General features: G+C 39.7%; 2 protein-coding genes across 2 annotated transcripts; one reads left to right on the top strand and one right to left on the bottom strand.

Annotated features, from left to right (window-relative positions):
• The first annotated feature begins 530 nt into the window (after window positions 1–530).
• Window positions 531–5100, top strand: LOC146550289 (PRELI domain containing protein 3B-like). Its single transcript, XM_085259266.1, has 6 exons — window positions 531–648; window positions 1884–2052; window positions 2174–2263; window positions 2482–2552; window positions 2740–2842; window positions 2957–5100. Exons 1-6 carry the CDS (start codon window positions 617–619, stop codon window positions 3071–3073), a joined length of 582 nt encoding a protein of 193 aa, XP_085115392.1. The 5' UTR covers window positions 531–616; the 3' UTR covers window positions 3074–5100.
• Window positions 5101–6536: 1436 nt separating this feature from the next.
• bpifcl (BPI fold containing family C, like) lies at window positions 6537–12236 on the bottom strand. The gene is made up of 16 exons (XM_085259264.1): window positions 12085–12236; window positions 11853–11986; window positions 11614–11725; window positions 11288–11419; window positions 10417–10572; window positions 10267–10330; window positions 10079–10139; window positions 9868–9959; window positions 9510–9686; window positions 9349–9408; window positions 7877–8044; window positions 7596–7663; window positions 7468–7510; window positions 7321–7381; window positions 7024–7100; window positions 6537–6920 (listed from the first exon to the last, which is right to left on the bottom strand). The coding sequence occupies exons 2-16, from the start codon at window positions 11950–11952 to the stop codon at window positions 6876–6878; spliced, it is 1416 nt and encodes a 471-aa protein (XP_085115390.1). The 5' UTR covers window positions 11953–11986; window positions 12085–12236; the 3' UTR covers window positions 6537–6875.
• Window positions 12237–12431: the final 195 nt, after the last annotated feature.

Below are 12431 nucleotides of genomic sequence, written 5' to 3'. Positions count from 1 at the left end.
TATTTTTAATAAAAAGTGTGTGAAACTGAACTTAGACTTGTATTTCTAACTCATCCACTTCCTGTTGTGTAGCTTTCTGTGTAGCTTTTTTTTCTTTTATACTTCTTGGGCATAGTGCTTATTTATTATATAGACTACACAGTACACAACATCAAAATTCACATTTTTTATGTAACTGAAATATGTAATAATTTGGGCTTAAGCCAGTAAGAAAGTTGCAGACTATGTTTATATGAAAAATGTATAAACATGTTTATTAAAATACATCAAATTCAGAATCAGAAAGACTTTATTTATCCTGCATTTGATGTATTTTATTACAGAATTTAACACCTGCATAAGTGTAAAGAAATGGCTTTGATTTTTCCACCCTAAATTTTTTATGCCACCCTAAGAACATTTCTCTAGATCCGCCCCTGCTGCTGAGGGTCTCAGAGGTGTTTAACAAATGGATTATTCTGGAAGGGGTGCAGCAGCTCTGTCTGCCAGCAGGGGGAGCATCGCGGCTAAGACTGTTAAAGGTTTCTCACTCAGCCCCTCCTTCCTTCCTTCCTCTCTCAGTGGTCACGCTGTCATTTGTCGCCGGCTCCCGTGCTCTGACAGAAAAACGGTAAAAATGAAGATTTGGACGTCAGAGCACATTTTCAAGTGAGTATTTCTTTTTTTTTTGCGGTAGTGTTTTATAAAGTATGGTTGTTAAGTTGGCTATTTCTTCTTATATAATCAGTTTTTGTGGCTCCGTGTGCAGTCTGGGCGAAGCTGCGAAGGTTGCAGATAAGTTAGATAACACGAAGGCACGCCGCTTTAGTCGAGTTACCCAACGCTTTTAGTTTATATTAGTTATGTTTAGAAATGACTTTTGACTTCCCACCGCGTTTGATGTTTACAGCTGAAGCCTGTATTTGCTACATGTATTGGTATTTGAAATTAAAGTGCCCTTTACCCGAGTTAACTTTTGTCGTTAGCTTTGTGCTGCTAACATTAAAGCTAATTTTTTCGCCTTGAATACTATGACTGTAATGATGTTTAGGTTTATTGTAACATTTCAGCCTTGGAGGACTGTTTTCAAATGCTTTCCCCGAGCCTTGGTATTTGTTACGGGATAAAGAAAAATTTAATTACCCGCGTGTTTGACATTATCGACGGGGAACGTTACATAACGACCGGTCTGTCGTTTAAACACAATAAACGGTATATAATCAGAGCATTTCTGCTCGTTTTACAGCGACTGATAAATAAAATCAGTCTGGTTGCTTAAACCCTCTACTAGAAGTTTCCAGAGAAAAGCCGTGGGTGCTGCTGCTGTGAGTCTGCGCTGTGCAGAGGGGGCGTTTCTTCTCCCGCCTGTCTGCAAACACAGACGCTATTGTGATTCACCATCAGCGATGTTGTTACATTCAAATGTCCCCATATTTGCAGAAAATAATTTTCTCCTATATTATTACCTCCTAAATTGGGTTGGGAGTTAAGCGGGTCGTCTGCTAACTTGAATGTTTGAGACAAAGCGCTGCATGAATGGATCTGACTGTTCGGAGCCACAAATGCACCACATCTTCTGCTTGCATTGCAAGATACTAAATGCACTAAACCTTTTCTCCAGCCAAACAAGTCAAATCAAGCGATGTCTATTAAATATCTGTTCTAGTTCACTTGTACACTTGTTCTGATGGAGGTAGAGATGCACAATAACGCAACTGGTCCTTTTTGTTGCTTGTAAGATGAGTGAAATACAGGCATGGTGGATTTTTAAGTAGTGTTTACCTTAGTAACCTCAGAATCTAAGATGTTTTTCCACACTGAAGAGCACACTCTCAGCAGCAAGCATTGAGTCATCTTCAGAATGTTAAATTGCCCGTTTCTAACGTTGATATCGATTCAAACAGCCACCCATGGGAGACGGTGACCAACGCTGCGATGCAGAAGTATCCCAATCCCATGAATCCCAGTGTCTTTGGTGTGGATGTTCTGGACAGAAGTGTGGACACTGAGGGACGGTTACACAGCACCAGACTGCTCAGCACAGAGTGGGGGCTCCCTGCTTTGGCCAAGTCGGTGAGTTAAAAGGATAAGAGAAATGATCGACGTGTTTTGTTCAGACTGGGTAATGTTAAGTTGTTTTTCCTTGTATCATTTCAGAATTGTATTATTTTTTTTATTTTATTGTTTCCTGCAGATGTTTGGGGTCACAAGAACATGCACGTATGTCCAGGAACATTCAGTAGTGGACCCTAAACAGCAGACGTTTGAGCTGCAGTCTACAAACGTGAGTAGGATTGACAAATACTTTTATTATGCTTCATCAATACAGACATGAAAGCCGAATTGTTATGGAAGGATGTAACTGTAACCTGATCTCTGCAGTTGTATTTACTTGTCTAATCAGCATTTCTGTCACTATAGATTTGATGTGGTTGCTATGTGTCACCTTGTGGCAGATGCTGATATAAAAAGACTGATTTCAGGTGTGTTTTGTTCTTACAGATTTCCTTTACCAACCTGGTGTCTGTGGATGAGAAGTTGACATACAAGCCACATCCACAGGACCCAGAAAAGTAAGGGACTCATTTTTATCTTTCTCATCAGTTAAATTGGAGTTAAAAAGCACAACATTAAAAAAACCCTTAATGTTATTGCAAAAAGGTTTTGAATGTTTAACTCCAAGATTTTTAAAAACAAAAAACTACAAAGAAAAAACTTGTTTCAGCTGTGTTTGTGACTTTTCTATGCTTGCATATTCAGGACAGTACTGACACAGGAGGCTTTGATCAGTGTGAAAGGCGTCAGTCTGAGCAACCACCTCGAGGGTCTCATGGCCAAGACCATATCTGTCAATGCCAGCAAGGTAAAGCTGCCTTTAAAATCCTCCTTAAACTCACCTTGATAATATAGTTACTCTTCTGATTTTAAAATCCTCATCACTGCGCGTTATAATGTGAGGCATTTGTGTCTGTTTTAGGGTCGGGAGGCGATGGAGTGGGTAATCAGACGGTTAAACACAGAAATCGAGGAGCTGACTGCCACTGCTCGCGGTACGATGCGATCCCCCATGGCGGCAGCAGTTGCAGATAAATGATCTGGATCTTCCCGGTTTGTTACTCCACCATCATGAACCGATGGGCTTCTCTGTAATTTTCCCCTCAAAGGGGACCCTCACCTCATCTGCCAACACAGCCTATTAACCACAGCCCCATCCTTCGGCCCTGCGTTTGTTTGTCATGAGATTATTGTTAGTCCTTCCTCAGCAGTCTGCGCCAACAGACTTTTACACCAGTCAGGTAGTGACGAGGAAGCATTGAGCTGATGACGGTTTAAAAACAAAAACAAAACACCACTTAAATCGGACTGCACTTGAAGCTCATATGACTTGGTTTTGTGATATGGAAACTTTTTTTAGAATTGAATTCACAGCGTGCCTCTGAATCATCTCACCAGGTTCTTCCTTTTGTCTCTCACATTTCATCATCGCTTTCAAATCTTCATAAACAAGCAGAGGATGGCTCGATTGGAGCAACTTTAATGTCAACCTTTGGATTGATTGACCATGCCGTGCACAGCAAAGCTGACTGAAATGTCTCAAAACCAAATGCTGCCATGCACACAGACTGTAAAAGAATATGAAAGTAAAGGGGAAACTGTAAGTTACAAACTGCATCAGCTTTCTGTCAGGTGGGTGGATCAGATTCCGTGTACCTTTGGGTGATGTTTTCACCATAGCAGAAACACTTTGAAGAAGTGCAACTTCCCTCAGAACATGGGTTAGACTTTGAGGTCTGATACTGATACTGCATCATAACTGTGTCAGGGGTCACAGGAGAGTGAGAGAAGGTGTTGTAGAGCAATGAAGGAAGCTTAGACTTGTTATTTAACAAACGTCTCAGTGCATTTAAACCAAGTGGAGCAGACTGTTGTTTGTGTTACTAATGCATGACTACTGGTATATATGCTACAGCTGTCAGCACAGTGGACCGGACTTTTTTTTTTTTTTTTTGGTTCTTTTTCTTCACCCACTTATGGGTCACTGTGGTCGAGTTTTGCTTCAAGAATACTTGATTTCTGAATTCAGTTTTTTCTTACAGTGATGTGCTGTATAGTTAAGTGTTACAGTATGAGAATGTAAATACTTGAATGTTTAACTTAATTTCAGCATATATACTTTAAGTGGCGGCAAGTCCTTGAAGGGTGCAAATTAAAAAGAAGGAAAAGAAGAGTGGGCACTGAGCAATGTGTCAGGATTCACCAGTGTTTAGTGTGTTGTTGACGTTCACCAGTGTTGTGGTGCAGCCCTGCAGGGTTACGTTCAGGGTCACATTCTGTGCCTACATGAGAAATAGAAATAACCAGTTTTACACCCCAGAACGCTTTATTCTAACTTTATTTGTGGCAAACGAGCTCTGTTTTATTTGATTGTTATTTATTTTGTATTTGTAACATTTACAAAGGCTGAACTGACCAACTAAGAACTGTTGGCTTGTGATGTTGTGCAAATTTGGTGCAGTCCCTCCCCCTCTTTAAATCTTTCTTGTTTGTGTCATAGAGAACTCTCAGGTGCTACATTGTTAACAATGGCTAGTGTCCCTAATAAGTTTTTCAAAGACCACAAGGAGATGAAAGAAATGTTACATCCCTTTTTTTCTTTTCTTTTTTTGTACTTACTATAAAATGTACAAAGCTACAAATAAAGTTTACATGAGAAGGGTTGGTGGTACATCTTAAGCTTTGTACAGTGTTAAAGTGTCCCTTCTTGGATCTCAGCAGCATCACAGGTCTTCCAAGATGCTCCATGGTTAGCTTTCTGTTTCGACAGCATTACATGCATACTTCCAGTTTGACTCATCATTTAAAACAGTAACTGTCTGGTTTTCAGTTTCATCATGTGCAACCCACCTCTTGATCATTTTGTCTAAAACCTGACCCGTCCACACAGTCTCATTTCATGAAATGTGATGTTTTTCTATGGGGTACATTTTGAGAACAGTGGCTGTAAATAGGCTTGTATTGATACTTTGGTGGTGTTACATTCCAAGAATGTGAACGTGGAACAAAATCTAAAGTGTGCACACTGAAATGTTACAAAATAAAGAGATGTCATTGTTTCATGAACATGGTGTTGAGGATTTGTGTCAAAGATTAAATGGTTTTAAATTCTGTTCACTGCTGTCTGACTTTATGAATCAAACACCTCTTTTGGAATTTTCCTTTTAAAGACATTGCCCTCTGGTGGTAGAATAAATAATGCACAGTGTACTGTCACCAGCTACAATAGGATTGTCTATTAGGGTGCTTTTTTTTTTTTTTTTTTTTTTTTTTGCTTTTTTTTTTTAAACTCTATTGGTATACTCAACAGTAGTTCACCTGCTAGTTAATGCAAAAATCCAATCAGCCAACCTCAGGTAACACCTAGATGGATTTACACACGTAGATGGGCTCAAGGTGACCTGCTGAAGCTCAAACTGAGCATCATAATGAAGAAGAAAGGTGATTTAAGTGACTTTAAACAGCGTGGTTGGTGCCGGATGTGTTGATCTGAGTATTTCAGAAACTGCTGATCTGGGATTTTTCTCCACACAACGGTCTATAAGGTTTACAGAGACCGGTCCAAAAAAAGAGTTCAGAGGAGAACGACAGACTGCTTCAAGCTGATTTGGAAGGCAACAGTAACTCAAACCACCGCTTGTTACAACAAAGTATGTAGGAGAGGATCTCTGAATGCACATCAAGGTTTTTATAGTTAACTAAAACTAAACCTAACATAAAAACGAAGAACTGAAAAGAATTAGAAGTATTTTCCTTACTGTTAGTATCTGAGTTTAGTACAAATGTTATTAGAGCTGGACTAATGAGGACACTTTTGGGTGTCTACAAAAGTCAATGAGTTAACTGCTTTAAAGAAATTCTGTGTTTTTATTGTAATATCTGTACTAGTTTTCCTAGAGCTTGCCTCTGACATATGCACTTTGTGTTATAATAATTAAAAAGACCCAAACTAACGCTGAACATTTTTAAACAATAAAAACTAAGGTGAAACAAGAAAATCCTCCCTGGAGGCAAACTGAAGCTAAACTGAACTAAAAACAAAATAATCAAAATGAAATAAAAATAAAAAACTAATTAGAAAATACAAAACTACAATAACTATGACGCACATCGCATTGAACCTTAAAACGGAAAGCTACAGCGGCAGACAAGCACACTGGGTGCATCTCCCGTCAGTGTGCCTCTTCTGATAATGCACCATGCCAAAAAGTCATCTCAGTTGGTTTCTTGAACATGAAAATGAGTTCACTGTACTCAGATGAACTCCACAGACACCAGACCTCTGTCCAGTAACCACAAATCTATTTTTGTTTTTACAGGGAATTGGCACAGCGAACAAATCATGTCAACATGGACCAAAACATCTGAGGAAAGTTTCCAGCACCTCGATGAAGGATTATAAGAGGCAGTTCTGAAAGTAAAAGAGGGTCCATGAGGGTGTGCCTAATAAAGTGACCGGTGAGTGTACGTGTCTATAAAGTCCTCTAAAGTTATGACAGAAGTTGTTTTTAATCCTTTATTCACTCGTCTTCACATCATTATTTTCATCAGAGAATCTAAAAGAAGTTTTAAAAATAGATGTTGTCACTAAGAGAAAAGAAGTCTGGCAGCTCCACTTAGGAAACGTTTCAAAAGTTGCAAATAAGATGTGCAAATTTCAAGCCAAGTTTTTTTTGATTATGTACTTCAAAGCATGATTTTCAATCCAGACATGAGGAGACAGCATTAGGGCTGTTACTACAGATTCATCCATTCACATTCATTTTGATTGGTGGTCGGAGGTTTGATGAGGAACTGTGACGAGGAGCAGCCATGTTTGGTGTTTGTCAGTTGAAGCGTCTCTACGTTAGCGACACCTGCACGTCTGAAGAGATTAATATGAATCCCTGTTTGGGACAAAGACAGTGGTCAGCCCGAAGATGAATTCTGCTCTGAGTTACAGATTCATTCAAAGACCAAAGCATTGTGTGTTCTCCTAAAAGTACCGACCTTCTCCTTCTTCAGAACCGAGTTGACCAGCTGTGCATGTTTTGTCCCGAGGACAAGAAATCCTTCTCCCAGTTTCTCTGTCACAGAAAAAAACAAGTCAGGAAAGGAGCAACACTGTTTCCACACAGCGAGCCTCCCCCTTTGTTAGATTGAAGAGAAGGGGAAGTACTTCGTATCTGCCCTGCGTCGCTCTAGTTTACGGAAACTGCTTGACATAATACACATTGTTTTTTAGATAAATGTCATGAAGAAGTGGAAGTAGCACAAAGTGGCAAAAATGAAGTATCTAAGACTCACGGTTCACTCTAATCAGTACAATTTCCCCCCCCTTCCTCGCCAGGAATTCAAGAGAGTCAGTCTGCAAAGAGAAAAACACGCTGTTGACCTGTGACCAACAGAAAATCTGCTGTTTTTACTTGTTTATTTAATTTTGGGGACATTTACCTTGAAAGTCCCCACTTCACTCGACGCAAGGGTCAGCGTCAGACTGGAAGAAAACAGTGTCATTATTTTTAGAATGAAGTTTAAGAAGTTGAGCTCAGTTTTGCAGTTTAACACTTGCTTATGCTTACTTATCCATCTTCACAGAGCCTTTCAGTTTTCCGTCATCGATCCACAATTCGCTACTGAATTTGGAGTCCTGGAACCAAAAAAAAGGATTATATTTCAGTAGCAACAAATGTTAATTTCTGTTACCATTAATCTGTCATATTTTGTAGTCGATCAGTGCTGCTAAAAAATGTCAGAAATCGTAAAGAATGCATGCTGCAGTTTAAGTTGGTCCAAACTTTGATATCAACCCTAAAGATAATATAGTGAGTACAGCGAAGGTCCAACAAACAAAAGTACTCACAACATTGATGGTGAACACCGGGATCTGGGTACCATTGGGTAGGATGACGGAGGCCTTCGCAACAGCCTTGATGGTGACGTTAACGGCATCAGGCTGGATGGAAAACTTTGGAGCCTCTTGGGCATAAACCAGAACACTCATCAGCATATCTGGATACATCTCGGCAAGCTGCAAAGTGAACAAGTAACAAGTGTAAACACTTTATTCTTGACTGTATCGAACTTAAAGAGAAAGTAGTATAAATTAAGCAAACTACTGCTAAGTAAGTGAGGTAACGGAGTCCTGATGAAACCAAATGAGTCCCAGATGAAGATAAAGACACAAAGCTAATCATATGAACTGAATTAAAGTGGGTTTTTTTTAATACGTGCAAAGACAAAACACACAAGAGGCCACAGAGTGTTTCATCGACTTCTCCCGGAGGTCATACTAGAAAAGGGATGTTTACCTAAGTACTTGAGACAGGCATGGAAGACATACTTCCTCTCTTAGCCCATTTGTAAAATACTTTCACTTCCACGATAGCAAAACTTAGCTGTCTTGATTTTTTAAATAGTTTTTGTGACTAGTTATCGGCATAGTGTGTGTTTGTTTTTCAAGCTGGTTGGTTTTATCATGCTTGTCATTTTGTATGCAAAGATATTTTAACATATCTGTTAAAACATCTTTACATACAAGCTTCTGAATGAATGACAAATGTAACGTGATCGTTGGTGTTAGACGGATCGGTCTGAGGATTTCATAAACTGCTGATCTGCAGGGATTTTCCAGCGTAATCATGTCGAGGGTTTACGTGAATGAGGTGAAAAAATGGTCGGAAAAAGAGGAAATATCCAGTGAACAGAGAACAGTGAACTGTCCTCACAGTCACCCAACAGAACTGTTGGGTTTAACACTTAAACCCCGCTGACTCAGAGACCAATCACTTGTGTACAAAAGCAAGACCACGGCGCTTTCTGTCTTTTACTTGCTGCAAGGGGAGATCTTCTCTGATCTGATCTTAGCCCAACTCCAACTCCCGCCTTCCTTCGCAGCTAAAACACTCATATGTGAACATGCGTCGTGTGTGTCTGCAACAGTGAACATGTGATGTGTGTGTGAATGTGTGTGTGTGTCTGTGAGCATGTCAGTGATATGTGAGTGTAGGTGACACACAAAATTAACTCTATACATTTTAATTTTATTTTAGTTGGGTTTAAAAATGTTTACAAAATTAGCTTATAGGTTTTTTTTATGTTAGCCTAGTAAAATCTTTTTCTAGCTTTAATTTTTCATTTAGTTTTATTTAACCATATCAACCTTGGTCAGGGTGCTTTGAAAACATTAAACGTGAAAACGAATTGAAAAATAAATCTGAGAGAATGCAATGATGTTTGAAGTATCGCTGTTTTGCAGGGTGAACATCATCATGTAGTGTTTCTGGGATTACTTTTCAGTGTTGCCAAATGTAACCCTGACACAAACAGACTTACCTTTGGAATGAATTTTCCCAATGAGGTGGTATTCAAGTGCACTGGAGATATCGCAGGGATCTGAGAGGATAAAATAACGTCTGTTAACCACACACTTCACCTCAAACTTGAACTGTTTTGCTTTTAACTGTCTTTTATTTTTAGTATGTGTGTTCACTTACCATGCTGTCATTGATGAGGAGCTGAAGCAATTTAGCTGAGAAGTATGCATAGGAGGCAGAGTTCAGAGTGAAATCAGACATGCCCACTGACAGCATGTAGCTCGGCTTGTCCGGCATGGTGAAAGGCTGGGCCTCAAAGGGAGGCTCGACCGGAGCTTTGATATTGTAAAACTCCCCCTTTAATAAAAAAAATTGATCAAATAAAACTAAATATCATTATTTTGAAATTCTTATTCCTTTCTCAATGTTTTTTCATAAGCTTTCATTATAAAATATAGTTGCATATGTTGGCTTGTAGATGGACTGTTATGAGAAGCCCGGGACATTAACATAGAAACTGGAAAATGTGTATCCTTACCTTAAGGCCCACATTCATACTTGAAGCACCGATGATAGGGATGTCAGTGAGAGGAAGGGCAAGAGAGAGAACTTCATTCACATCGACTGAAACTGAGCAGAGTGAGAAAAAAGCATTATTCCTTTATACATTTAAAATGCTGTTATTTTATTATTCTGTTCACTAATTTGTGGCCCACGGTTTTCCTCTTTGTAATTAGGAGCTGCAGTACCGTTCATGACATGCAGGAGGTTCTCAAAGCTTTCAATGTTTTCTTCCACACCGGGACACAGCTAGGGAGAAAACACAGCAAAGTCCTGGTGTTTTAACAGCACATTTCAGTGAACATTATGTGACGATCATACAGAAAAGCTCAAGCATCCACTAACACATGCGATGAAGCTGTAGAGAAGCACTCACTCTTTTCTGTATTTCATCTCTGATCCGTCCCTTGAAGTGTTCCACAAACGGTTGGAAGATGAAACTGTTCACAAATAGAAAGCCAAGGTTTACATCATACATGAAATCCCCACCACCTCCCCGTGTCTCCCTCTTTCTGCTCTACTGTACCTTGCTCCACCATGAAATTCTATGTCCACATCTCCAACCTGAGCGTCACAGCTGATGCTGCTGACAGACAGATGCCCGTCAGCTTCTTTCCCCAGCTGCACCACAGAGGTCACATCTACGTTAAATATAGCCATATCAAACGTCCCGCCATCGTTTCTGGATATACAAAATACAAACACAGTGCATTGTTGGTGCTGGTGAACACTTATTCACACAACATCTGCTTTCAAAGGCGCTGAAACATCTGTCACTTGTGCATATGTGGCGTATCTTACAACAGGCATCTGATAGAGTTTACAAATTAGGTCTCATGTTTAATATAGATGTGAAATGTTCCCTCTTTACTTCTCTGCTTAGAGAACATTCAAATGTGTTACATGGAAACTAAGTTTGGAAAAGCATCAGTAGATTAAAGCTGTAATTAATATTTGGGTTTAGCGCTGAAAGTTAGATGATAAAACAGAAAATATCACAGGTTTTGTAAACAGCTTAAAATACAGGTGATAAGCTTTCAGGTTTAACATAACTCAGATGCCAGCTGTGTTAGAAAAGGCGAGCGGAACCTCACCTCGCCAGAGACTATCTTTAAAAACACACTATAGCTTCAAACACTTACTATCACTATCACTAACACTTCCTCATTTATACTTCACGTCTGCTTCTGTACATTACAGATTTAAATCACACTATAGTCAGTGGTTTTTTAAAAAAAAAAGGATGTGTTAAAAGGGATGATCAGATTGTCTCACGTGTTTTATTTTTTTTGTTTTTTGGATGATGATTTGTTTTGTACCCAAATGGAACATGTTAAGAAATTACACCCTATAATCCTACTGTACAAAAGCTTGTATTTTACACGTAGAAAACTCACATTAAGCCAAAATGTGTTCTCCACCCGCCTGTTATTGCAATAGAGAGGTCTGAGATGGTTGTCTTGAATCCTGGGGGATTCTGAAGGAACTCGACAGAAGGCTCTGGTAAGTCACATTTTACTATGGTGATGCTAGAACGCAAAGGGAGAGCAGAGACAAACCAGAGGTTACAAAGCTGAGGAATATCAGTCATGTGAGTGAAATAAAGACTCCTGCTGGCTAACATGCATGTGCTGAAATTTTCATAACAAATGCTGATTCCTTCTATAGAGGATATTTTAGATTCTTAGATTTTGTACTTGTAGAACATGGAATGCAATCCTACCCTGTTAGAGTGTAGTCAACGTCCCCGAATACGATGTGAACACTGCCGGTGATGTCAGGGAAAGTGATTGTACTCAACCTTTCCTGAATCCAGTCTGCAGCTGCATGCTTCCCTGGGACAAACAGCACTTGCATAAAATTTCAGTTGTTGTGAATAAAACGGATCATTTATTAACAGACTTGTGTTTACACAACCTTAACAGCTAAGTGAAAACAAGCGCCGATCCCACATGTCCTTACCGTACTGAAGCCCCTTGTTGGTCAGGACAACTTGCACTGCAGGATTTTCTCCACAAACGCAGGAGAGGAGGCTGAGCACTACTGTCACAGATAGAAGCATTTTCCTCTGCCGTTTGTGGTGCAAACAAACAGTGCTGCTGTCAAAGACATTTACATTTTGGTGTGGGAAAGTAAACTCTTAACTCAAACGTGCACAGCAAACCTGTTGAGATAAATCACACAGGTATCATACCTGAAATGCGGGATGAACTTGCCAAATTCAGCTCTTCAGAGTTGCTCAGCATGTGCAAACATGTCGCCTCAGCCTCTCCGTGCTGTTTTTCTTCTTTAATTTCCTGTGTCACTGAGAAGTGAAACTCACAGACATCTAACAATACCCCGGGCCCCTCCTGCAGTCGTTCTCTGTTTATGTCGGTGTGACAAAGAGGAAGCAGTTGTTTGATTCTGCCCTGTCTGCATTGAACACATGGGTGGTATCACTTCTAAGAAAACCAATTTAGTTAAGCCAAATAGGACTGATGAGCAGAAAGAAAATTTCCCCTCCATCTGCACTGGAAGCACAGCAGCCATAACCAGTAA

Source organism: Mchenga conophoros, linkage group LG20 (assembly GCF_057382185.1).
Source record: "Mchenga conophoros isolate Kocher_MC1m ecotype Shallow Benthic linkage group LG20, M_conophoros_male_GT1.1, whole genome shotgun sequence".
Lineage (NCBI taxonomy): Eukaryota > Metazoa > Chordata > Actinopteri > Cichliformes > Cichlidae > Mchenga > Mchenga conophoros.
The sequence above is the reverse complement of the archived record's forward strand: the minus strand, read 5'-3'. Positions and strand labels throughout refer to the sequence as shown.

Excerpts from the sequence above, each read along its gene's own strand:
- LOC146550289 (XM_085259266.1), top strand. The coding sequence starts at position 617 with ATGAAGATTTGGACGTCAGAGCACATTTTCAA. Across the intron at positions 2,553-2,739 it reads CATCCACAGGACCCAGAAAA|GACAGTACTGACACAGGAGG; the intron begins GTAAGGGACTCA and ends TTGCATATTCAG. Across the intron at positions 2,843-2,956 it reads TATCTGTCAATGCCAGCAAG|GGTCGGGAGGCGATGGAGTG; the intron begins GTAAAGCTGCCT and ends TGTCTGTTTTAG.
- bpifcl (XM_085259264.1), bottom strand. The coding sequence starts at position 11,952 with ATGCTTCTATCTGTGACAGTAGTGCTCAGCCTCCTCTCCTGCGTTTGT. Across the intron at positions 11,420-11,613 it reads GTTGACTACACTCTAACAGG|CATCACCATAGTAAAATGTG; the intron begins GTAGGATTGCAT and ends TTTGCGTTCTAG. Across the intron at positions 10,573-11,287 it reads AGAACACATTTTGGCTTAAT|AAACGATGGCGGGACGTTTG; the intron begins GTGAGTTTTCTA and ends TTGTATATCCAG.